The sequence below is a fragment of the Ciconia boyciana genome, chromosome 1 (genome assembly GCF_034638445.1).
Source record: "Ciconia boyciana chromosome 1, ASM3463844v1, whole genome shotgun sequence".
NCBI lineage: Eukaryota > Metazoa > Chordata > Aves > Ciconiiformes > Ciconiidae > Ciconia > Ciconia boyciana.
In genome coordinates, this window is record NC_132934.1 from 140,674,407 (window position 1) to 140,702,226 (window position 27,820).

Below are 27,820 nucleotides of genomic sequence, written 5' to 3' on the forward strand. Positions count from 1 at the left end.
CATTAGCCTCACATCTTGTGCTGCACAGTGGCCAACTTCCAAACAGGGCGGAGAAGACTCTCCCTTGGCAGCAGTGTGTTGTGTGGGGGGATGGTGCTCCCTGGGAGGTGGTGGGACTGCTGAGGAACTGGTTCAGTGCCACAAGAGCTTGAAACCGCTGCTCCTGTGTATGCACGGCATGCTTAAGTTTGCAGCAAAAGCAGAGTTCACTCCCTTGACAAGTTTAGATTACATATGGCAGATTTTACTGTTACTGTACGTGGGGTGATTGGGAGGTGAACGAAGTATGTTGCATCATGTGCGTGTAGCCCGATTAGTTTAGTTGTTCCATGCAAACATACCCTTAAGTGTTGAGAGTGGCTAGCAAGTGAAATCTGAAAGGGTATATCTATTGGCTTGAGAACAGGAGATTTCCACTTGTCTGCCTTCTAACCAAGATGAGGTGCCAAATTCAGTAAGAACTTCGCTTTCTGACTTTATAGTTTTTTGAGAAACGAGTTTTTTGCTTTCATGTGTGCATCCAAAATTGCCCAGTCTCAACAGCTTGTGTCTGTTTCTCAGGAACTAAACATCTCTTGCAGTTAATCTTTTGTAAAACATAATTGGAAAAGTAGTCCCAGCACATTCCTAAAATGTCAAGAAAAATTAGCTCCATATAGAACACAACAGCAGTCTGGGACTTCTATTTTCTTTTTAAAGCAGATCGGAAGAGAGGGTTGTCCCTGTCTTGTCCACTGTGTGGAATACTTCCTCAAAAAATTGGGGAAAACAGCTTTTTGAGCACTCTTCGACCTGAGGAGTTCAGTCTTCCAGTTTTTGGGTTTCCTTGGGGATTGTCCTAGTTACCACATGGTACACCAGCTGTTTGCTCAGGAAGGTTCTTGACTAGAACTTTTTCCTGAATTCATAAAGCCTTTACTTTTCTTGCTCTGCAGTGTGACTGAAGACTTATTTCTAGATGGCAAGTTGTGATTTAAGTATTTAGTATGTGTTGCTGGCCTAGCTCTTGAATTCCTGCTACTGTGGGGCAGCACAAAATAATAAACAGCATAATTTCTTTTTACATTCCCCACCCCCGCTGGAGAAGCTATTGATTTCAGACAGACACTGCAGAAACTTAAAGGAATAAATTATTAATAAATTACACCTTGAAATTGTCTATTACGCAATTTAAAGGAAGTAGATATTGAACAATGTAGAGTTTTATGTGTTAAGACCTCCATCTTGAAATACTGCTAGAAGCTTACAGCTTGAGATGCAAAGATCACAGCACTCTAGTGTAATGTACTTCTTAACGTGATGTGCTGCTGGCCAGTCTGTTGGCTGAATCCTGCACCTTCCTCAGCTTCTGAAGAGTCTAAGCATGTAGCCCTTATTTGTGTCTCCCAGGCTGGATGACGAAGTCTGTGATTATGAAGCTCAGATTCCGGCTTCCTAAGTGTAATGGACATGACTGTACAGAGAAGAATGTGAGGTATTTCACCACCTCTAACAATCGAGGACTTCTGCAGATCGGCTATACACATGCACCTTTTCCCTAAATCCGTAATAGGCCACTATTTTATATTTACAAGAAAATTAAAGGAAGGAGACAGTTATAAAGTTGTTTGTTTTGTTTTGTTTTCAATTATCACGCTCTCAGTTCACATGGTTGGTTCTCTTCCTCCCTCTTCTCCTGAGGCATGTGTGCTTGTGTGTGCACACTGCCCCCCTCCCCCTGCCCCATGCTGGCAGGCTTTATTGTACATTTGTGGAAGAAAAATGAGATGTTGCATGGCTTGAAAGTAATTTAGCTCTTAAGTGTTCCAGACGTTGCCCTTGTTACTACAGTGCATGTTTATTTATGGATGTATTTGTCTTATGGAGATGAAAAAAGTCATTGAAATTCCATGCAAAAAAATAACCTGGTCAAGGTTTGCTTTCCCTTAATGTATTTGATTGGAAGAGGAAAGAAGGATTATAATTGGTTCTTAGTCTTTGGGGTACCCTACTTGGGGGTGGGAAATAATTTTTTTTTACTTGCATTTGTCTTGATAATGTATCAAGTAGCTGCTAAGGGACTTGATGAAATGTGATGCAGAATAATAAATTAAGTTCTGCAGCCGCCTTTGCTTCTACGTGAGGTGAGTGTGTAAGCACAAAGAGACTGGTACACCTACAAATTCTAAAAGCATTATATTCAGATTAGCAGGTCACTGGAGATGTGTTGCTAATTGTTTTAGGGAACTCATTATGGGTATTATCACATATTAATTATGCATGGTAAGTAGTAAAAAAGAGGGGGGGAAATCCTTCTTTTATGACAAATTGCTCACTGAGTTATCTTTTCTTTCTTTCAAGACCTTGAGCGTTTTTTGGAGATACTAAACAGAGCAGTCATTGAATAATTAGATTTTAATTAACAAGAACTTTCACAAAAAATGTTTTCAATGTCTTTTGGGTTATAGCAAGCATGAATAAATCCTCTTTCAAAAAGATCTAGTGCACTGATCCTCTCTGTATGTCAAGTTACCTTTGTAATCACCCCAGAGCTTGTTGTAACAATGCATTTCAATAGTTTCAGGACAAAGAATGAAGACTGAAACAAGGAATTGCGTTGTTGGCAGTATTTTTTGGTTGCTTCTTTGTAAATTATTGTCATGGGGAGACCTCCGGAAGCCTTTGAAAGACTAAGGTCAACTATGTGTTTTTTTAATGCACTAAGGCTAGGGGAGGGAGAGTTCATTTGTTTGCTTCTTTTTTTGTTTGTTTAAGTTACTTGCTTTTGTGGAGATGTGGTTGTAGGTAATTTTCAGAGAGCTGGTATTTGTGGCAGGGTTCTGCTTATTCTATTGTGTGGTAAAGAATTTGTAAGAGTCTGTTTTTTTGGCACAGTTGCAGAAAACCTTCATACAGGACCATCAATTAACACTGACATTATTTATAGTCTAAACAGGGCAAAGCATTTTGCTTAGGCTGATTGCTGTATCACAAAATAAGTGCACTTACAAGATGATTAGAAAGTGTACTCCATAAAGCAATGTTTGAGAATTTTTTTATTATTATTATTATTATTGTGATAGACTGGGGGTATAAAGAAAAAAGACCTTGTAGCACACACAAGAGCTGAAGAAGTGACAGCTTTATCTGCTAAAAAAGGATGCTTAACATTTCCATTCCAGCATCTCTTTATCTTAGAATAATAGCGTGATTCAAAGCCAAGAAGGAAATGCTTCAAGTTAAGCTTCAGTAAGACTGAAGTGATTCTGATTTAAAGTAGAAAACAATTCCAAACAGTGGTAGAAATGCTGTCCTCCTATTCCATCAAAGAAAGCTTTTCTTTTTTGTCTAAATAGTACTGAATATAGGAATTGCTGTTCATGCTCAGATTCAGTGTCCGTCTTGTTCGGTACCATCTCTGAAGACAGCTAATACCAGAGGCTTAATAATCGCCTTTTAGCTAGAGAGGGTTAATTTATCCACTTAAATTCTCTTGCTCCCATATCAAGTAATTGAAGGCACTTTTTTTTTTAAAAAAAAAAGGGGGGGGGGGCTTTATTAATGCTTTCACAGTATTTGAGTTTTTTCTTAATGCTGATGACTACCTGGGGCAATGAATTCTGTAAATCTTCTGCATATGTTCTGAATTTCTCACCTTCTAACTTCTTTGAATGTCAGCTTTTTTTTATGTTATGAGTGAGAAAGATAAGAAGTAATTGATCTGCCACTCAGTATTTTAAGTACTGCTCATCACATCCCTTTTTATTTCTTGCTCCATAAGTAAAACACTTTACAGTCTATTCAGACTCCCACCATCTGAAATGGTTGTGTTTGGGATTTTTTTTTTTTGGGGGGTGGTGGGGGTGGGGTGGGGGTGGTGGTGTTTTATTTTTTTTTTCCTCATAAGTGTTCTGATTGCATTTCTTCAGACCTTTCCTGTCAAAAACATTTTAACATAGACTAATGTCTGTGGCATACAGTACATACAGTATTCCAGATGAGACAACATTATATATGTCTATGAATATATACAATATCACCCAAGCTCCGAATTTTCACTGAGCTGTCTACAGTGATGTCCAGTACTTAAACTGAATGTTACAAGATGTACATGTCATTTATTTTTGTCCAGCTAATGTGTATTGCTTACATTTCTTGACCATTTTATTTCATTTGACACATGACTGCCCAGTAGACTACCTTGTCACTCCAAGTTTCTTACAGATGTTTCTTATCTCAGCTAACCTACATAACTTTGTGTCATCAGCAGATTTTACCAAGTATAGAAGTAAGGTTTACTAGTCAATAATTCCCTGAGTAACACCAGAATTCTTTTAAAATGCATCTAGAACTACTTTCTAAAATAGTAGCATGGTAATGAGAAATGGTTTTTAATGTTAGTAACTCCTTCACTTCATAGTTTAGTTGCTTCAAAGCCTCAGGGTCTTGCTGACTAGCAAAGACTAGCTGATGAGATTTCATCCATTATGGAAAGTATCTGTTACAGAACATCTTTTCCTCCATTGGGAAATTGTCCTCTTTCTCCTGAACAGATACCTGGTCACAGTGATCCATTCAGTTGCTGTCTCCAGAACACATTATTGCATCCTGCAGCTTCAGAGTAGAGTGGAAACATTAGAGGTTGCAGCCTATTGTCCTGAGCTTCAAAGCTATTACAGACTCAAAATATTACTAATTCAAAAAAAGTGCCATGGGCAAAAAACATAATAGTATGTAACTTATCTTAGTGCTTTCCACTTTCAGTAATGCAGTTATCCCAAGAGAATGCCAACAAAACCTTTTATTCTACAAAGAATGATCATGTATCTTAGGTAGAATGCATTTGCAGTTTTAAGATTAGCTATGATATATCCTTTGAAGACTGCTTGCAGTTGTGAGTTTTTAACTTTTCAGGCTGAAAATTTTCATTGAGAAGATTTTTTTTTTCTTAAACTTCATCAAAAAGTGTTTGCAATTATTTTAATATTTTCCTCAGAAGATAACAATATTTTCTAATTATAGTAATAACTAGTAAATGGTCATATGATAACTTCCATGAAGAGTTATATGCTGTAGAGCAGGTGTTTGAAGTTTGGGAAGCTGAGAGTCCTGCAGTCAGGTGTTCTAGGAGTCAGGAATAATGCTATGACTCTACCATACTATGACCATTACTAGACCTGGGAGTGCTCCTGAGTTTCCTGATGTTTGTGTGCCATGGCTGCTCACTGTGTACATGATATTTATATTTAAGTACACATTAAACCCTGAGGGGAAAAAACGCATCAAATCCATGTACACTGGATGATAGCCATGGAGCCTGCTCTGAACAACTGTCAGAGCACTATGAGATATATATAAACGTCTAAGACTATAAGAAGTACAGATGTAGCTTGCAGAAACTAATCACTCCCCACACACACACCCCCCGATTGGCATTTATTTAATGAATGTTGTGGCTTTTTTAGTGAACAAGTTTCCAAGTTCCTATTTTAGATGGCAAGCAAGTATTGTCCCTCAATTTTCCTCAGAGTTAAACAGTTAACAGAAGTCATTTCTGATAGAATTAAGAAGTGAATCAGCTAGCTCTGCATTAGCTTTCAGCTGTATTCTCTGCTGCCCTGGTCCAGCAAGGAGCAAAAGTGGTTTAAGCAAGACAAATTTCAGTTAATAGCTCAGCAATAAGAAGGGGAGGAAGAAAAGAATGTACCAATGATTCCTGAAAGAGGGTATTTTTAAAGATATTGCTGAAGAAGGATGAAGAGTGTAGGCATGGAGATTGTACAAGGCACAGAGGTCAGCATGATATAAGACATACAGCTGAAAGTGGGAGAAAGAGATAAAGAACGCAATTAAGTGAAAGGATAGAAGATGTCTAGGGAGTAGAAGGAAATAAAAGCAAGACATACAGTAATTGTGGGTAAGATAATACAGGGCTTTGAAGGTGAAAATGAAAACTTGAATTTGTGACTGCATTAAGTAATCTATGTAGCTTCATTACAATTTATGAAGAGTTAATAGTGTGCAGTAGCCCATTTGTCCTTAACGCTTTCCCAAACATTTTTTAGGGAGTGTAGATGAAGAGTGAGGAAACAGTAGATAAGTTAATGATGTATATACTGAAATAGTAAAAGCATTTACTTTTTTGAGGCTAAGCATTCTGTCTCAAGAGGATTGGTAGATGATGTGACAGGGCTAACATTACAGCAAAAACTCTTCAAACATTTAGGATGCTACATGTCTAAATTTAAAATCTCATTAAGATAGTGGAAAGAAGAGTCAGCTGCAAATGTGTGCTTTGGCATGTCTCTCAAAGTAAAGAGGTTTTCTTTAGAAACACTGATGTCGGAGTTTCATCTTCTATTCAGTCTTGCATTAACTAGTAATTCTAAGGCATTTGGACAATTTATTACTGTCCCTTTCTCCTGTCACTTGATTTTTTTTCTTATCATCTTACCCATCAGTTGAAGAGCAAGTAAGCTTGAAAGATGATGGTTGACTTTGAGTAGGCTGGTGGAAGACTTTACTGATATCTTACTATTTACAGCTCTTCTTTACAGCTGTGGTGTTAGTGCATGACAGCCTTAAATTTCTTTAAGATGATTAATATTCAGTGGAATAACTTTCTTCTTGTTTCTCTGATGTTTCAGGGAACTGATTTTACATTAATAATACTGTGTTGATGAAGGATGAATAAAATGTTCCATAAGCTAATTATTCAGAAAAGGCCTTCAGTGTAGTTTCTCTCAGAAATTATGAAATGTATCCATTATTTGCAGGAACAATTCAGTCTCACTAGTTTTCACACCATTTTTAAAAATCTGTGAATTGAGTCCTTAGCTTCTCTGAGTTGAGTATGTGATCTGGCTTTGTGTAAAGTGATTACTAGTAAGAGCTTCAGGCTCAATGTCAGTCCAAGGATGAAGAAATCCATCACAGAATGCTGTATTTTAATAAAAGGATTTCAGTTTACTAGGCAGTATGAAGACATAATAATGCTTGTGACGTGCTGTGCTGTATTGCTTTAGGATCAGACTGAACATTGGAATAATAGCAGCATCAAGAAGAAAGAAAAAATAGGATGTCTGGTTTGAGCATCTCTTTTCTTCTATTGATTTCTATATTTAGCATAGTGTATCGTATGCCAGGCCCTAGTTATAAATACCTGTGAAAGAAACTACTTGGATTCCTGGTTTTGCACGTTAGGAATCAAGCAGCATGTGATGCATAAACTTGCATAGAATTGGATAGATCCTAAGGAAGATCCTCCACAGGATGCAGCTGTTAGGTTGTGTGATAAAAGCTCTTCTGCAGACCCACGAAAGAGCTCAGAGGTGACGGCAGGTGGGGGATCCCAAATCGCACCCAGCCCGGCTGCTCCCAGGCCCACCACAGCAGCCATCAGCCCATCAGACGCCCGTCTCCACATGGCCAGGGGAGCACAGAGTCCCGAAGGCAGGCAGGAGCCCAGATTAAGGACTCGGAGGGAGGGATGGCCTGCCCGGGCCCTCCCAGGGCTGTCCCAGGAGAGCCATCAAGGTGAATCATCCAGCCATGAGACCCATCGAAGTGAATCAATGCTGGATCCCCTTTTGGACTGAGGGGAGATGCTGCCTGGGGCATGGCACAGAGTATGGGATGCAGGGGGAGAGTGTTTTGGAATTGCTCAGGATTTATTACAGGGAAATAGAGGGATAAGGGGATAAAAAGGGCTGGATGTATGTAAATAGGTGATAGGCTTGTCTGGCCATGCCCTGCTCCTGACCAGCGCAGTCTGTCCTATCTTATCAAATTCCACTTCTGACTCTTTTCGTGGCTGAAGGGCATCTGTTCTGTGTGTCTCTGTGTGTGGCCAGCAACTGGAGTCAGGCCCCGGGTGGAGGCCCACATGTCCGCGGTGCCAGCGGCCGGAGCAAGCGAGGGTCTGGGTGCCAGCAGCTGGGCGAGACCAAGTGCCAGCCTCTGGCATGGGACCACAGGTCACAGGGGCCCGGCCCATGCATCTGCGGTGCCCGTGACTGGACTGAGTGAGGGCAAGTGTGTGAGCGTTAGTGAAGAGCCAGCTGAACGAGCCCATGTGTTCATGCAAGTGCTGAGTGTAACTGTGTGGCTAGCCATGTATATATATATTTATGTATGTGTTTGTGTGCATGTGCTTGCTCGGGATACATGCTCAGCCTCGCTGCTGTTTGGACCAGGGGGCATGGAGCTGCAGCTGCCTCCTCTCTGTCAGACCACCAGCTTAGGCCCTTTCCCAAACAGCAGTAACCCGGTCCCCAGGATTACATGTTTCTCTCCACAAGGGGAGACTAGATAACCAGTTCAGGTGTAGATGTTCCAGGTAGGTATCTTAGTCCTTCTGTTTCAGTCTCCTAGTAAAACCCCTTCTTTCTAAACATCTCTCAGAGCCATTTGAGCTCTTCCACCCTAGTTTCCTAGTTTCTACTGTAGGATCTACAGTAGATCTACAGTATTGTATCTTCTCCCATGTTTTCTGTTGCAGTTCTGTTGGGACAAGTCTTGCCCTATTTGTGGGAACATCACCTTATTCTACCTGCTTTCCCCACCCCCAGCTCAGGAAATGGGATGTCCTCATTGTCTAGACATAGACTAAGAGATCAAAATGTGTCTAAAGTTAATATTGATAATGTTATCATAGAATCATCTTAGTTTATGGTAGGAAAAATCTTTCAGTTCTTCAGATATCTGTTGATTTTGCTTTGTATTGCAGAGATGCCAGGAAGTGGAGTGTACAAGAAAGTAAGTATTTCACTTTGGCCTGGCAGGCAAGGCTTCTTTTAGGTAGCAATTGCTCTAACATGCAGTGGGTACAAAAGGTCAATATCCAGTGGTAGTATTCTCGAAATTGTTCTTGATGCTTTGAGGGATTGAAAACTGAAGCAGAGGAATGCTTAATGATACTTAATACATTGTTTTCACTCTTCTGTAGAGTTATTCTGGTTGGAATGAACCTTGCAAAGTAACTAATCCAACCTTCTGAGAGCAGGTCAGTACCAAATTCAGACCAGGTTGCTCTGGGCTTGTCCAGTCAGGTCTTAAAAGCCCCTGAGGGTGGAGACCACGCACCTTCTCTGGGCAACATTTTCCAGTGCTTAATTCTTGCTGTGATTTTTTCTGTTTTCTTTTTTTTTCCGTCTTTCCTTTTATCTAGTCAGACAGAACCTCTCCTATTTCAATTTAGGACCATCATCTCATGTTCATACTACGCACCTTGGTAAAGAGGCTGTCTCTGTCTTTTCAGTAATGTCCTCAGAGATACTGAGCAGCTGCTGTTTGGCCCTCCTGAAGTCTTCTCTGGGCTGAACAAGCCAAGGTCTCCTTCAGCATTTCCTCATAGGGCAAGTTGCTACAACCCCAGCCAACTTGGTGGCCCTCTGCTGGACTTCCTGAAGTTTATCATCATACTTCTGTTTTCTTCTTTCCTAATTTTAATGACTAATGAACTTTTCAAACATAAGCCTTGCGTATTTGAGAATTATGATACTAAATAGTAACAGAATTTCATAGTCAAGCTTCTGCTCAACAGATACTATTAACTTAAATTATGAGCAAAATGGCCTTCCACAATTATTTAGATTTCCTTGGAGTCATCATTTTGTTCTGTGTTTAAAGATTTCAAGAGAGTACAGAAACCTGACACCTCTTAGCTTTAACTCACAGCTAGGGAGCTGCATAGCACAAAATACACAAAGTAAACATGGACCTGAGGCCCTGTTCTGCTTCCCCTTCCCCTCTCATCCATATTCCCCAAATGTGGGGGGTGTTCTACATCATCTCCTGGGCCGAGGCCATCCCCCTTTCAGTATCGTGACCACCTTTAATGTAAACTATTTCTCATTTCTGTGCCCCTGTTTGATTTTGTTTGATGTAAGTTACTGGCACCAAAGATTTTTTTCATTAGAGGTAGTCACTGTAAAAGTCTGGTTTAATTTCTAACTTTAGGCTTTTTATATCTTTGTGTAAATAAGTTCATGAATACTTCTTTCTATTTCACTTAGAATTTCTTTCTCTACCATGCCTTCCTTCTTGCTTCAAGGAGAAGAAAAGGGACAGATTGTTTAAGAATCTGGACTTTCTGTTTACAGAGCAATAAATGTTCAGAAATGAACTGCAATTGTATATGTTGTAAAATTGCTTTTGTTTGACAGGTTAATAAATCTCAATCGAAGCTCTGAATGACTAGAGATATTAAAAGCTTGTGTTGCCTGACAAAAACAAACTAACCAACCACCTTTTTGCATTTCTTTATAAATACAGCAAAGGGCTCTGTACTGTTCCAGTTGACTGTGGCTCTCATTTTATTTGCAAATGCCTTTATTTATGGGTCTTACGCACAGTTTGTATTTTTTTTTGGGGGGAGAGAGCATAAACAAAAATAACCTTAATTGGAAAAAAGTTAAAAATGCCGTGGTTCTTCAACAAGTACATGTGTTCATGGTGCAGACAATGCAATGACAAACCCTCTGTTGACTTCATAAGCTGTTGCTAGTATCAATAAGCTTATGAATTTTAGAGAACTTAAATCTATGTTTTCAAACCTACACCTATGTTGATCTTCTGGATTCATCTGTTTTGTCACTTTCATGCGCAGACATGCGAGACAAATCTACCATATATTCCAACTGCAACAACAGTCAACTAGGATCTTTTGATAAACGGCTTGGGAAGCAGTATCGTAAAAGTATTTAGGGCTTGGCTATTGATGTCATGATTAATTTAAAAAGTGGAAAAAATTTTGTTAGTTGTTTAGAAACAGATTCTTAGTAGAATGTAGAAGGACACTGGGATGAATAAAAACAAAAATCTGGGCAGCTGGATTTAGGTACTCAGCTGGCCCCAGATCCCAGTTACCCCAGTGGCTGGCACCTGGAGGCATGAGCCCCTGAGGCCACAGCCCCACTCTAGCCCTTGGTGCAGATTCTTCTCCCCTTCCCCTTCCTTCCACCCACACAGTGGATGGCTTAGACACAGCCCATCCGGTGCTCCTGGATCCTTGTGCTCCCCTCCATCACCTCCCACAGAGACTCTCTCATGCACACACAGGTGGATCTCTCGGACAGCCCCAGGTGCCACAATCTCTACAGCACCTGGCCAGGGCTACCCTATGCCTACCCTGCCCCTCCAAGAGCCAGTGCTGCTTATGTTCTCGCCTGTAGAGACACACCCGGCTCCCAGGCCACTTCACCTACTTGCCAGCTAGTCCAGCGTGCTCTTCACTAGCGCTTACATGCTCACTTACACACCCACCCTCACTGCAGGTGCTGCACTGTGGGCACGTGGGACCCCTGGTCCTGTGGCAGGGCTGGCACTGAGACCTCCGCGCACGTGTGCATGCACAATAGTAAGCCCTTGCCCAAAAAAACCATCAGAAATTGAGATAGAGGAGACAGGACAGGCTGCACTGGCTGGCGCAGGCATGGCCAGGCATGTGGACTGATAGCCCCTGCTCACATCCCACCAGCCCCTTCTGTCCCCTGTTCCCATGGGGCACTCTGACCTGTAGAGCCTCTCCCGCTGGCATGTCCAGGTGAGTCTGGCCCTGCCCCAGGGCCCCTTGGGGGCTCCTGTGGCACCAGGAGTGGCTGGACCAGGAGCCTCCACTGCCCTCGCAGGGCTGCTGGGGCTCCCCCTGCCCCTGCGCCTCCTGCCATCAGGCAGCACAGGGATGAGCTTCTGGTAGGCTGAGGGCTGCTGTGGCAGGCCTGGGAGCAGCTGGGCAGGGTGTGATTCAGGCTCCCCCCCCCGCCACCCTTGTGGCTCCTGCGTGCTTCTTCCTGTGTGCAATGATGAGCACTTCTACCGCATAAACTAATGTGTGTACATATATATGTATTTCTAGATAGGCAAATGTACAGATCCCTCTCTGTAGAAATATACTTGGCAATTTTAACTGCTAATGCTCTATAGATGCTCTTTGGACTTATTAGTAATGTGATGTTTCATAACCACAGAAGATTTGGAAGGAAAGATTCTTATTAATTAAAAACTGCCTAGCTAAGCTGTGCTCCTTTTCTCCAAGGAGAGTATTTAGGAAGGCACCCAATGCAGGGAGAAAAAGTTTTAGTTGATAGGGAAGTAGGAGAACACGTGGGAGTGAAGAACCTCGGCTGGCAGCCTGCAGCACTGCCACTGCTAAGCACAAGAACATCTGATTGAGAAAAGCGTTTAGAGTGTCATGAGCAATATCTTTGCTCTCCATATAGATGCAAGACGCTGGTAATCTGAAGAAGCTCAAAATTACAATTGTCACTTGATTTTGTAAGATTTTATTCCTGTTTCTTTTGGTAACAAAGTTAAAACTTGATCTGATTGAGATTATAATAACAGTAGTTCTACATAGAGTAAATGTTTCTTTCTGGTTTTAACCCATTATCTCTCGATATTCCATGGAACTACTTGTTAAATTACTACTTGTCAATGAGGAGGCTGTCCTCTATGGCTTTGAAAGTATTGAAGTGTTTTATCTGCAGATGCAGGGTCAATGGAGAAAATAGCAGTTTTAGTGTCTTTTCTCACATTGTTTTCCTTGCTAAGACTAGAACTTACAAACCTTTGAAGAATACGAAGCAGATGTGTTTAGCTACACCTTCAATACCTGTAAACCCAGAACATATATCCCCAAGACAATCTTTATGTGTGGATGAGAAATTTCAGTCCTCACTCTTTAGACATATTAGCCATCTGATTTATAAATTTTCTCTATTCAATAATGAATCTTACCTGTATCTCACTAGAAGTAGTTGAAATCAGTTAGCGAAGTTTTAAAATATAATAGAAAACACCGCAACTTCTAATCAGAAAAAAAATGGGGGAAAAAATTACTTGAGATATTTCCTGTATACTGAATCATGGTGTTTGAAATTCTCTTTCGCTTCTTCACCTGACAGCCTGTCCTCCTTTTTCTTTGTAGTCACAGCGTATTTTACCTGGTAGCCAGAACATATCTTTCAGTGGATTGTGTGGCAGTGATACTTTGTCACCTTGACATACCTGCTGCAGTCTAGTTTCCCCAGGGAATCCTTATATACTGTCTGGGAGCTGAAGGTTCCAAGTTATCAGCAAAATGCTGCTCGTAGCACTCAGCTGCCTGTCAATTTATCCAGATTCTTGGCAATACCTGTGGCAGCATCTATTTCTGAACTGATCGTGTTGCTGTATTAGAGGTGGTTTCTTTCAGGTCATGCGTTGTGATGGTTAGAGCAATGTAAAATCAATGTTTGCGGTATGCCATGGTAGTCTTCCTAATATATAAATATACCTAATTTGATTTTAAAAAGAAGAAAAGAGAGGTGGCCTGTGCTTAGGCAGAGACAACTTCATTTTTTTCCCCAAATAAGTATGTGTTATAAGCACGTGAACTCTCATTCAGGTGCTTGTTTGTAAGTTGACTGAAAGCGTTTGTAGAGAAGGCAATTTGCCTTTGACTTAACTGTGAAGAAATGTGTTTATATCAGTATTGGGGTGACTGAGACACTTCCTAATGGAGTGTTTTATGTTCGTAGGTTCTCTAATGGTCACTTAGCAATATGGTTTGTCTGTATTTTTTGCACATTTGTCATTCAAACCTTTAAATTTAGAAGTTCCGTTACAGTGCCATCTGTCTCTGCACCAGTGAGTGTGGCTGCATACTTTTGAACAGGAAAGAAAAGCAAATTGATTTCATACTCTCAGAAAAAAAGATAATTATGATGGCTGGTGGACACCAAGTTGACCATGAGCCAGCAATGTGCCATTGCGACAAAGGCGGCTGATGATGAGGAGTGTTGCCAGCAGGTTGAGGGAGGTGATCCTGCCCCTCTGCTCAGCACTGGTGAGGCTATACTTGGAGTACTGTGTCCAGTTCTGGGCTCCCCAGTACAAGAGACATATGGAGCTACTGGAGGGAGTCCAGCAAAGGGTGACAGAGGTGATTAAGGGACTGGAGCATCTCTCATATGAGGAAAGGCTGAGCGAGGTGGGACTGTTTAGCTTTGGAGAAGAGAAGGCTCAGGGGGGATCTTACTAATGTATGTAAATACTTGAAGAGAGGATGCAAAGAGGACGGAGCCAGGCTCTTTTCAGTGGTATCCAGTGACAGGACCAGAGGCAGTGGACACAAACTGAAACACAGGAGGTTCCCTCTGAGCATCAGGAAACACTTTTTTACTGTGAGGGTGACCGAGCACTGGTGCAGGTTGCCCAGAGAGGTTGTGGAGTCTTCCTCCTTGGAGATATTCAAACACTGTCTGGACACAGTCCTGGCAATGGGCTGTAGGTGTCCCTGCTTGAGCAGGGGGGTGGACCAGGTGACCTCCAGAGGTCCCTTCCAACCTCAGTCATCCCGGGATTCTGTGATACTGTGAGTCCATATGACATTTATGTAGCATTTGCGTATTTTCTGTGTGTGTATGTATATTATGTGTGGGCATCTGTAATCCATAACGTAGTAGCACAATAACATGGTAGCAAGCTTTAGAGTAACAATTCCAACAGTCACAGAGAAATGGACACGTTTAGTTTAAATGGGAAATCAACCCTCATGCCATTTCCAAAGACTCACTCAAACTGTTGAAGGTCAGCAAATGAAGGATACTTCAGATCAGTGGATTCTTTAGGTAAGTGGTGATTCTTACCTTTAATATAAAATCATTATTGTGTTGGATGAGCAAGTAGTTTTCACTTAAGCATATGGCCTGTTGCAGTGTTTTGAGGGCTTTGCCCATGAGAGGTCAATTTACAGGCAGGTAGGTGGTAGTTTTCCTTTTAAATGAGTCTGCCATCTGTCAGGTTTATACCCTGTTGACATCTGGACATTATTTCTGATTGAAATATACAGATGAGACTTTTTAAAAATAAAAATGATATTAAGAAAAAGCTGATGAGAACCCAGATAATGATAAACTTGTTTCTTTGAAGAACTGAGTACCCAAAAGAAGTTACTCATGGCAGAAGTTGTGTGACAAGCATAGTTAGTAGTTGCTGATACCATGGCTGGTATTCCCAAACTAGTGTTAATGTTAAGCCAGTGTCATGGCTGTGTTAGTTACTAATCTAATATATATTAACCTGAATAAGCCTTAGGCCACAGAGAAAGAGACTTATCTGTATAGAGACCATATATACACCATGTATTTGTACACATGCATACATACACAGAGTTAAATAAACATATTTTTCTATTTTTGCTCACTGTTTACTCTGAAATGTTCACTTACATCTTACGCCCTTTATTCCTTTCACTGAAAATGAGCTGTTATTCTGCCTGTAAGCATGCTTGAGTCAAAATAAGAACTGATAGCCTTTTGTTGAGGCGACTAGTAGCACTCTCTTATCTGGTAGAGCTGGTCTAATAGAAAAATAGGCACAGCTTGATAACTGTGGGTCATCAATGCATTTAAAAAAAAGTGTTTCTATGCAGTCTTTTAAATAGCTAGATGATATTGTTAGGGGAATTTTGACAGAAGTGTTTTGAAATATATTGCAACAGGAGATTAAGACAACTTTCTACATGTGAATTCATTGTAAGAATGTATTAATGTTCACATTTATAGAAATATTTGAACTTGGGGTTTACAGTGCAAAGAAATTTTTTAGAGGAGTAGTCTATTTTAATGATTGATTCACATAAAACTGCCTGATATTCACTGGCTTTCCATCTTACAGTTTTTGTAGCTTGAAATACCTGGATAATTATTGCTTCCCTAAAATAAACAAAGCAAGCTGATAAAAACCAGGTAGAGATTAATGTGAAAGGGATTACTTGTCTACTGAATGCTTAAAAAAAAAATTTTGACATTTTCTTTTTAACTTTCCTCTTATTAATACATTTTTTTTTACCAATAATAATTGTATTGATCTAGTAGATCTTGCTGTGCACTTAAAGTTAATCCCTCATTCAGGGTTAGGAGAGTGCTCTCCATTGAATTAATTATTTCTCATAATAAATAGTTCAATAGTTCAAAGTTCAAATATATATCATATATATACAATCGTATATATATATCGTATATATATGATGTACATACACTATGTATATCATACATAGTGGTGTATGAAATATGGTGTTTATTATTAATTCTGTTACTTTTGGTGGTAGATTTCCTGTTCTTTAGAAATACTGTATTTAGCACACAGAAATACTTTGTCAGGTGGAGAAAATGTTGTAAGAAATTTTGAGTTCTGAGCTCTGTTTGCCTGCACAATCAAAGCAGCTTTGCCAACTAAGAGGCAGAGAAATCATCTTTTGAAATCATGAGTTACTTAAATAGATCTGATTATCGATGTAATGAGGCATTTCATTTCAGATGTGATATTTTTCGATTGCTATGGCAAAATAAATTTTGGAATTGCGACATTCATAACCATAATCCCATGCCCACAGTTGGGCTTGTGTTGAAAGAGCAGGTTCTGCAAAACTTTGCACAGCCATTTTGTGGTTTTACACATATGGTCTGCTCTAGGCAAATGCAAGGCATGCCAGGAATAAGACTGTAGTTTGAAGGGATGAACCCCTCTATGATTTATCACTGCCCAAAAAGGAAGATTTATATTCCTCTTCAGTCTTCCTATTCACTCCCAGCTGTTATGTGGTTGTTCTCCAGTTTATAAGCCTCATAGGAGAATAGTTTTCTGTTAGGGTTAGGTAGGTTGATTCACAGAAGGGCACACAAACAGAACACCCATCACTAGGAGACAGATGGAAGCATACACCCGTTAACAGAAGATTAAAGAAAGAGAAGGAAGAAACAATCTTTCATTGGCAGCAAACCATTAATTTGGCTCAGCTGCTTTTGAAACTACCTCCTAGGAACAGGTTAGGAGCCTGATCAGGAGAAAATTGTCTAATTTGGTCACTTTTGCGTTTGTCTTAAACATGTACATGGAATTTAATCTAATGGCATATGATGGAAATACATTAAATTGAAGCATATATTATCCTTGCATAGATGTAACAGACTAATTTTATAACAATTATTGTTAATACTATTGCTATTTTACAAGTTCATATTTTAGTGGAAATAGTACTTTAAATATCAATGAGTTCAAAAGAAGACATTGAAGTAATTCTGTTTGAGCAAATGTCCCCTGAAATGACCTAGAGTCAAACCTTCATACTATTATGTTTCAAAATCAGAAGCTTTCCAGGTTTGTATCTCTTTATGATGTGAATTTATTTCCTTTTTCAAAATAGTGTGTTATTTCAGATTGTAATGGTTCTTCCTAGTGCTGATTATCTTAAGCTTATTCCTGTTCTTTGGCTCTTCCATTTCTTTAACCCTCTTATGAGGTGTGACTCTCTCCCAGATACTACATTTTTAAAAGATTTTAAGAGTTGTTCTTGATTTTGGTTTGTACTGGAGTAAAACCAGCTTTTAATTTCCTGCTTTCATTCTCTTGTTTTTTGTGAAGCCAGTACTATTAAGTTATTCTTCCAAGCAATGTCATAATTATTTTTTTTCTTTTAAAAGGTACAAAAGCAAATTTCCACCAGAAGGTCTGTAAGATTCAGTTCAGGTGTTTACCCAAATTCAACAAATTAGCAGTTAATATTTTTTCCAGCTTACTTTTGTATTTTGTTGTCCACCTTCCTCTTAGAAAATCTATATTGAGAACAGAGAATTGCCATTTTTAATATAAATATTTGTTTACTGTAGTTGAAATATGTAGAAAATTATAATTTTGTTAGTGTTTTGCTTGTTTTACTTAAAGGTGCTAGTCTGTGGCTTCATGCTTGGAGTTTTGTGCTATTAATCTTAAATATGCTCTAAAATATAACTTTTAGCTGTTTGAAGTTTGAAGAAAACCGCTTTTCTTCCTGATCATGAAGAGTTAAAGTGTAACACAGCTACATCTCACCAGTCACTACTGTTGTGTAGGGTTCAATGAGAAGCTTGTACTGAATAGAAAAAAAAAGACCTTTTCCATGACTTTTTTTCAGTCCCAATGAAAACCTGTTTAAAGGTGAATGCCTCTTCTCACCCTTTCTTTCTTTACTGAAGAAATCAGGAAATTATTTTATGTCTGAAGCATATGTGGGTTGTTATTAACACTTCTGTCAAAGATTATACAATAATTAAGATTATGTTTAGATCAGATTAAGGTACATTTCAGTATGCAGGCTAGTCTTTTTGTGTGGGAAAATAACACTGGTCAAGGAGACATTACAGAACAAAAAGAAACTATTGCCAGAAAATTATGCTGCTTGAAAAAATTGGATTGCTCCATGAGAGTCAGCTGCCTTCTGCAGCACCTGCTGAGTTGGTTATAGGCAAGTGGTGGTGTCCAGTTACACAAAACAGGCAGGGTACCTGCCATCGTCAGCCTGCTGTGCTGCACCTGCAACTTCGGAGACATTCCCTGTGGCAAAAAGGTCATTGCATTTATTCAGGAAATACTTTTCATACCTACTTCCAGTTTCAGTTTCAGACTTAGAATTTGGATTCATCAAAACAGCTCCTCCTTTGGATGTACCTGGTTCGTATTTCTGATGTGTTTGCTGATGAGATGGGGCCAGCCTCTTCTCCAAGGTGCAGAGTGATCTTGCAATAGGCAACAGGCACAAGCTGGAACACAAGAAACTCCTGATAGATGCTCGGAAAACCATTTTCACCATAAGGGTGGTGAAATATGGAAACAGGTTGCCCAGGAGGTATGTGGAGTCTGCATCCTTGAAGATACTCAGAGCTCACCTGGTCAAGGCCCTGAGCAGCCTGCTCTGGCTGGACATGTGTTGAGTAGGGGTGTTTCTAAATGGCCTCCAGGGATCCCTTCCAGTGTAAATTATGCTACGGTTCTGAGCTCTGCATGCAAGGTGCAGTTATTTGAATGTGTTGTGTATTACATGTCAAGACAGTCAGTGGTTTTAGAAAGGTACTTCTGTGTGGAAGGGAAAGCAGCACAAATTAACTATTTAATTGCACCGAATTCCTTTTTAGGCCACTTTTAGAGATAAGTGACATAAAAACCCAGCATGTTACACGATACGAGTAGCCTCAGTAGAGAGCATCTTGAGTATTTGCCTTGTGTTCTCCATAAAAGAACAATACTCTTCTATGGCTAATCCAAGCTGCAGTTGATTGAGTTAGATTTCTGCTGCCGGGATAATTGGACACTGTTTCAGAAAGCCTGGGAATTTCTTGAGGCCTGTAACACAAGTTGCCATACAAAGTTCCCAGTGTGCTGTCTTCTAAACACACAGTCCTCTGTGAAAAGAGTGCTCCAGCCATCCAGAATGATCAGAGTAACCCCGCATGTAAATGTGACCTTCTCCCTGCCTCACAGAGCCGCTGTGTCTGGGTCCGACTGTCACTCACAGAAGCACTTTCTTTCACTTGATCGAGTCTTGAAAACAAGCAAGAAATTTGAAATTTCTCCTCCTTTTTCCCCATCCAAACTGTTTTACTCCTTCTGGCCCACCTTAACATAACATCCTGTGAACTGGTTTGTGAGAGGGTAGCTGCTGGTGTGGGCTGAAATGTAAAGTGGCATTTATGCAAGAGCTGGAAATGCAGAGTGATCTAATTATGTGCAGATATAACACACTTCCTTTTTTTCTTTTTTTTTTTAATTATGCTAATGATTTTTGTGTTTATCTTATAAGTCTTCTGGTAAATAATTTGATTCTTGTACTGGTGTGCAACATACTCCTAGTAGCAAGTTAATAAAAATCTGAATTAAAAAGCATATGGGCATATAATTTCCAAACAGTTCTTAATATGAATCATTGAATCATAAAGAATGGTGGCTGGTAGTTAGTATTCTGGATACTCTGATGCTTAATTCATTTGATTATAAGTTTCCAGCTTGTTTGTTCATTTGTTATAGCATTTAAAAACATCTTGGCTTACTCCTCATTTTCCTTAATGGAGCTAAGTCATGGGGCTGTAAGCTGCATGACTTTTTTAAACAGCATATTAAATATGATTCTGTTATCCCTGGCTAGTCAAATTGGCATATGTCCTTAAAATAAAATGAAGTATAATTCATTATTGCTACTGAGAATTTTCCCAACTGTTTCTGGAGAGGGTAAGTCCAAAGATTAGGAGAGAAACATGAATCAAGTTATTTCATTATTGGTTTTTGTTAATTCTTCAGAGGGTTAACACAGTGGGAGGCCAAAATTGCAAATACTGTAGCTGCTTAAAATGCCTTTATTCAATAATGTTTAAGTAACTCTGGTGGTAAATGGGTCACCCAGAAATACATTTTCTCCTTGTTCCTAGATACTTTGTATATCAAAGCATAGGAAAAAAGAAAACACAAGTTACGTAAAAAATAGCCCAGCATCTGTGTTATGACATGTTAGTGAAGTTGTTGGTGTCCTCTCTCTTTTTGTGAATTTCCACCACCTCCCATAAATGATAAACAGCATCTCAACATTTTATAAGGGATATGGATGGGTCTGTGTTATATTCTGAATTATATTATAGTTCTTGAAAATTCCTGGGTCACTCACACTAGTAACACAGTTGGTCAGTAGTGGAATTATTTTGAAAATCTGAAAACATTGATTCAACAAGGAAAAAGAGATGAAAGTTGTTGAACAAAATGAAAACCATGATTGCAGTAATAGTATTTTTCAGACTGATAATTTATTTCTTAGATACTACTTAGTTTTGAATTATGACCGCAGAGTATGAGCTAGTTTTTCACAACGAGGAAAGGAAAAATACTTTTGGAAGTGAACAGTCAACAAGTTACCTGTAGAAATGAAAGGCCTGACCGCCTTCTGGTTCACAGAGATGAACAATTTTGTTCTGAAATCAACATGAGCTGGCTGTACTCAGTGGATTTCTTCCTGCAGCCTGTTTTGGGGCTCAGTTTGATGCCCATTGAAATCAATGGGGATTTTTTTAGTGATGTGATGGAATTTGAATTAGGCCTTAAATGCTTATAGCACAGACTGCGTTGTGCATATATATGTAAATTAATGAAAAAGGTTACCGACTGTTTCCAGAATGCAAATTTTTAAAAATAGCATGTCACACTTTTGACCAGTTGATTTGATCATGAAGTAGAAAAATCAATGATAAATAAAGAAGTTACAGAAGTATAATATGCAATCCATAAGAAGCTCCAAACATAATACATCACATTCTGATACCAAATGTTTCTGTGTCATTTGAGGACAGAAGGTGCAATAATCTTCTACTGTCTCTTCTCATCAAGCACAGAAAGAGTCTGGTCCTGTTCAGAAGTTGGAGAATGAACATAGGGATAACCTCTCAGAGGTCTTACCAGCCCTTTTTGAAACTGTGATTTGAAACCTCAAAATTCCACTGTTTTCCCTTTTTACTGTCATTCAGCAGGAAGGAAGAATAAAACTAATTATTATTCTTTATCTTTTAACCACTTTTGTCCCCAGAATGCCTGATTTTTTATTATTTTTTTTAAAGTCAGAGTACATACATGCAGTGGTTTTGAAATGGGGTTTTAGGCATGGTGGGAGAGTCATTCTGTCAGTAGTTCCTCAGAAGGCTCGGTAGTTTTAACTTAGTTCTGTGTAAGACTCAATAGGACTGAAATTTTTTAAAGTATATTTTGCCCAGTGAAAGACTTAACCATGTTAGCTTCAGTTTGAACAGACCACAAGGTAAATGTTACAGCGATAACAGAAAAAAAATGAAAACTGAAGTTCAATATTTTCTCATTAATTCCATAGGAGCTGTTTCCCATGGAGCATATGGCGAATACAATGTAAAAATAATGATATATTAAAAGAAAATGTTTAGGGAAGAAAATAAAGGAGTTACCAAATACTCAGTTCCTTTTCTTCTGAGTCTTTTTATCAAAGTAATTAAATACTTGATACTCTTACCAGTAAGACTCTGGTTCAAAGACAAAGTGCTAAAACATGTGGTTTAGTCCCCATGTCTGCAGATGTTTTCACTGAGATTAAAGGCCTAACCAGACCAAACCAGAACCAGCAAATGGAAGATTTTTCTAATACAATATGAAAGAATTTGAGGCTATCTTTACCCATTTTAAAGATGATGAAAATTATCTTTTCATTCTTTCTTTATAGAACAATAGATGGTAGTGTTTAATTTGCAGATGAGTTCTATGTGTATAAATTATGCTATCTTTAGTCTCATCCTTCATTCTGTTTTAGAGTTGATACAGTAGTGTCATATGTGGTCAAGGATATTTGTTCGATAAGCACTCCCTGTGCATATATATTATCTTCACAGGTTTTTGAAAATCTTAATTTCAAAACTGATTTTAATCTTTTATCCTTCCAGACTTCTTGGTTATCACTAATAGCGATAACACTTACAGATATCCCTGTTAGTTACGTAAATATTCAATCCAGACCTTTACAGTGTATAGGTTGGAGAGGGCATGCTGTACATACCAAGGGCCTAACTAACACTCTTTTCTTATATTCTTAAATTTCATGTAGGAAAATGAAGTAGCGAGGTGCTGCAGTGATTTTGTTATTTCTTCCTTTGGTTAAGTGATTAATTTTTCTTTTTCTAGATTCATAGAGTGAAATATAAATTAGTGTGCTTTACTACTTTACTTTTTTAAGCATCTAGTTCATTCCAAAGTGAAAACTGTCCTGTTTTAGTATGACCTTTTGAGAGATCTCATAGCAGTAGTATTGATCAGTGACACAAGTTTTAGAAATAATGCAGAGATGCAGCCAGAATCGCAGCTGAAGTCTGTATAAATCTCATCTGTCTCTCTCTGTTGGAGTGATGCTGATATTGCAATACATATGCAAAATGGGGAAGAACTTGGCTGCTTTCACATCTCTAAATTTAGTATGTGGGTGGGCCAGGACAGTGAACAGTTTATAACATCTCTGTGCAGCAAAGTTAATAAATCCATTTTGTATGTGAACCTTTGTAAACCTTTTGTTATTCGTTAAAAATGTTGCTGTGCTGTTGACAATAAATGTCAGTAGCAAGAAAGACTGGAGGAAGACCTAGTACACTTATTTCCTGTAACATTAAAGCCACTGTAATTATGGGTCTTTTGCCTGGCTTCTTTGGTAATTAAAGAGTTTTAATTGCATCTAGTTCCAGGGAATTAGTTAAGCTTTTCATTATGCATCTTGCCTTCCATAATCATCGGCTCCTCTCATACAGTAAGCTTAGTGACATTGTGGAAGTCAATTAGGTCTTTCAAGGCAGAGCAGTGAAGTACATTTCTTTGTATGGGCTGGATTATAAAAGGTTTCTGAAAGGCCTTGATAATGCTGTTCTGTGCAACATTTAAGCTTACTCTTCAAAAGGCAAAGCCTGTCAGGGTTTCATTTACTGTCCCCAGTCCTCAGAGTGCTTAGGGTCACAAACTAAGGTATTGTTAAGAACAAAACCTCCAGGCAGAACTGTGCTTCCATTCTAATACCAATTGTTCCAAGCTTTGCAGGATCAGCTGGTTACATATTTGTAGTTAGTAATAGTGATAATGATCAACATTTGAAAGTATCACATTGTTCAAACTGGAACGCAGCAACTGTATAAAGGAAATGAGCACAAAAGACATTGGTGTGATTCCGTTGGCTCACTACAAATCATTAATTAAGTTTTGCTTTATTACATGCAAGGTAGAAAGCACCTCTTACTTTCTCTTGGCAGACTCCAAGTGGTTGCTGACATGTTGACAGGCAAGAATCAATATTTTAAAAATAAAAGAAAGCAGAAAGAAAGAGTTCATTCCCTGTTCTTCTTCCACAGTCTCTGATACAGATGAGTATTTATAGTGCAGACATCATGAAGTTCAACAAGGCCAAGTGCAAGGTCCTGCCCAGGGGTCGGGGCAGTCCCAAGCACAAATACAGGCTGGGTGAAGAATGGATTGGGAGCAGCCCTGAGGAGAAGGACTTGGGGGTGTTGGTTGATGAGAAGCTCAACATGACCTGGCAATGTGTGTTTGCAACCCAGAAAGCCAACTGTATCCTGGGCTGCATCAAAAGAAGTCAAGGGAGGTGATTCTCCCCTTTTACTCTGCTCTCATGAGACCCCACCTGGACTACTGCGTTCAGCTCTGGGACCGCCAACATAAGAAGGACATGGACCTGTTGGAGCGAGTCCAGAGGAGGGCCACAAAGATGACTGGGGACTGGAGCACCTCTCCTCTGAAGAAAGGCTGAGAGAGTTGGGGTTGTTCAGCCCGGAGAAGAGAAGGCTCCAGGGAGACCTTATAGCAGCCTGCCAGTACCTGAAGGGGGCCTACAAGGAAGCTGGAGGGGGACTTTTTACAAGGGCATGTAGTGATTAGACAAGATGTAATGGCTTTAAACTGAAAGAGGATAGATTTAGATTAGATATAAGGAAGAAATTCTCTACTCTGAGGGTGGTGAGGCCCCACCCAATCCCTGGAAGTGTTCAAGGCCAGGTTGGATGGGGTTTTGAGCAACCTGGTCTAGTGGAAAGTATGGCAGGGGGGTTGGAACTAGATGATCCAACTAGGACTTTAAGGTCCTTTCCAACCCAAACCATTCTATGATTCTATGATTCTACATCTTGCAAAAATATTTTCTTTGAACATAATAAAGTATTTGCAGGTTGCAACTTGGTTCTCTTAGAGCACAGCCAGAACAGAAAAACGTTGTGCATCCCTAATCTTTCCTGGTGAAATAGTTGTGTGTTAGAGAGCCTAAAAGGTGCAGCATGCTGTTGTGTGGTCTCCCAGTGTGTCACATCTGGATTCAGTCAAAAGTTAAACTAAGTTTAACAAATCATTACTCTTACCCATTTGGTATTAGTTGCCACAGTCTATTGCATTGTGAAGGAAAGGATAAGAAAATCCATCCTGGGTGTGTAGGAAGGGATTTGGTAGATCGGTAATGACCGTAGAGAAGGGCTTAATGCATGAGAGAGACATTGGTGATAAGGCAGAGCTGCACTGTCTGAAGGGTGTGGGGAAAATTGCACTAGCCATCCCAACATCTGTGTTGAATTACTGAAATTACTTGTGGCAGTGATTTTGGTATTAGTAGTAGTAGCAGTAATAATAATATTGATAATAAATGCAGTCTGAATTGCAGAAGTGTTAGAAACCACTTGTCAGTGTAGGTCAAAATTTTTTGGATGATTGGATGCCAAAGGTTGCTTTGGATTGTCCATGACGAAAAATTCAAACTCAAGACTAGGTAATGTCAGGAAGAGATGCTTCATTATATACATTCTGAAATGAACTCCAGAAGCATTATCTTTTATTATATAAAAGTTCAGACTAGATTATTTATTATATATTTATTTACGTTATATATGTATTATTCAGTATTCTGATGTTAAATTACAAAATTCACATAAATAATGTATTGATTATTTTTAACAACTTTGCTTCCAAACTGCGATCTTGAATGATTGTGATTATTGTAAGACATGGAACTTTTACCTGACTAAACTCTCTCTTCTCTAAAAGTAACCTTCCAATGTAATTCCTGATTTTCTTTCTCACCATTGTTTTGGAAGAATTAAGCAAATAGAGCATGAATTTGACAGCAGTCTTCTGAGAAGTGACTTCTATCTTACTCTCCACTCATCCAAAGTCCTAATATTGACCTAGGTATTGTAGTCTTCCCTCTCTTGTATATGTAGGAAATGCCACACCTGTAAGTGAAAGCACTGCTTTTGCCATTTTGCACGTTGTAAAGTTGGTCTTGAAGAGTTAAATTCCCTGCTTATAAAGGTATTTAAGCATGTGCTTAACTTTACTTTAAGCTTGCGCTTAAACCCGTTCCTATAAAACAAATCACTTATGAACATCTGGATAACCGGTTGCTGGGATTTAAGTATGCGTGTTGATGGTTTTTTGAATTGAAATGAATTTAAGGTTAATTACCATGCAGATGTTCGAACTGAGAGGTTTGCCCTTGTTCCAATTAGGGGTGTCTAAGCCAGGAATTGAATTTAGCTTTCCTACTAAGTTTTATTTGGGATCATTCTCTCTTTTAAAACAAAAGATTAAAAGTTCATAGTAACATTATTCTTTAATTTTTTCCCCTCACCTCCTTGTTTCTCAGTGTCTTGTGTTTGAAGATTCACCACTTGGAGTCCAAGGGGCCCTGGCAGCAGGAATGCAAGTGGTTATGATTCCAGATGAAAAATTGAATCCAGATCTTAAAAAGGAGGCAACACTACTGCTGAACTCCATGGAGGATTTCAAACCAGAACTGTTTGGTTTACCAGCATATGATTAATGTCTTATGTCTATGAACATGCACTTGACTGGAGATCAAGAAAGTGGAATGAAATTTTGTTATGGTTTTATGATTGTTTTGCATCTTTTTCTCTCTTCCTCAAAACTAAAGCACAAAAAACCTGTTAACACAAAGTCTTCCACACAGTACCTTTGAAAGCTGACTGGAATGCTTATGATTTGTCCTCGTGATAAATGCTAAATTAAAGCAGCGTTTCATCTTGTGAAGTGAATCCAGCCTTGTTCTCTGCACATCATAATGTTTTCTGGGAATATTATGAAACTATTTAGACAATTTATTGTAACTGCATTGGAAGCTTCTTGTTCTGTTTCCACTTCAATTACTTACTGTTTAGATCTTAACCAGAAATCTGTTCTGGATTGGCTTTTATCCCATTACATTGTTTTTGATACAGTTATCGTTATCAACATATTTATCCATTTCCTCATCCTGTACTTGCCCATCTATTCCCCTTTGTATTCTGTTGTCATTTTTTTTTGCAGTTATTTGCAGGGTTTTTGTTGTAATTTCTGTGTTTTCTTATTTTGTTTTCTTCTTGAGGGTTGAATGAGATGACTTCCAGAGGTCCCTTACAACCTCCATTATTCTATAATTCTGTCATTATATTTTTTGGCATGGTGATTGCCTTCTAGGAGCTATTCAAAGTGATGTGATCCTACAGTTTAACCAAAATGCTTTGCATCTTCCTTCTTTCATTTCCTTATATTCTTCTCATTTTCCATGTTGCCATGTAGCCTTCCCTTTCATTCTTGTGAAATGAATCCACCCTGTGTCCTTGCTTCAATTCTGATAAAGTTATGGCCTTAACTCCTTCATATCCAAATAGCTTTCTGTAGGCCATCCTTACTTTTCCCTTCTTACCTCTTTCTTGAGCCTTTTTTTTGCGAAGTTCCCTACAGAGAGTTTGCTGTCTTTTTAAAATACAGAAACTGTAGTTTAGGTTTATTTAAATACTTAAAATTCATTTTCCTGGCTACCATAATTTCCACAAAATGTTTGTGTTGTCATCTGTCCCTCTTACTTCTGTCTGTTTCTGGCATCTTGTCAGGACAAGGGTAAGGGTCTCTTTAGAAAATGCTAGACATGTAGACAGGTTTTGGTGGAATCCACAAGTACATGTATGACATGGTGGAAGCAATGTCTTTTACTTTGTCTAAAGAAATCTATATTATGAAGCGTTTATGACTTTTATAAAATGAATGATTGTATTCAGCATTTAAAAAACTATATTTCTAATTGAGTGTCCATAAGGTACTCCAAAATCTTGGTAAAATATCAAACTGCATAAAGACAAGGAGCGTGAAATAAGTCAAATAAGAGAATTTCCATGTATTATGAGAAGACTTCTCTGACCTCATTTTTTTTTTAATATCATCTGTTTTTCTATGATCTTCCTCACAAAAATCTTTTCTAGGCATTTCTGGTGTTTAACTGTTTTAGATTTAAGGTTTTTTCATCAGGAACAAAAATTAATGAATCATAGAACCTTCAGTATTCAGGGTGAGTTTCCTTACATTTTTTTCCTCCTGGATTAAAAAACCCCCAAACTTTTACATCTTTTTTGTAGGCTGTTATGATTTGCTGTTACTGTAGTTTGTTCACACCTCAAAAAATTAAGAAAATTTTATTCCATATGGTCAGTCAAATATGACCTAGATGGTCCAGAAG

The 27,820-nt window shown here is 38.9% G+C and overlaps 1 protein-coding gene across 7 annotated transcripts in view; it reads left to right on the forward strand.

The window, feature by feature from the left end:
- The window catches only part of PUDP (pseudouridine 5'-phosphatase), a 69,428-nt gene extending 43,074 nt beyond the window's left edge, over positions 1–26,354 (forward strand). For all 7 annotated transcript variants that reach the window (XM_072849535.1, XM_072849529.1, XM_072849531.1 and 4 more), the window contains one exon: positions 25,955–26,354. In XM_072849535.1, coding sequence (XP_072705636.1) covers positions 25,955–26,131 — 177 coding nt within the window. In that variant the 3' untranslated portion in view covers positions 26,132–26,354. The remainder of the gene's footprint in view (positions 1–25,954) is intronic.
- Positions 26,355–27,820: the final 1,466 nt, after the last annotated feature.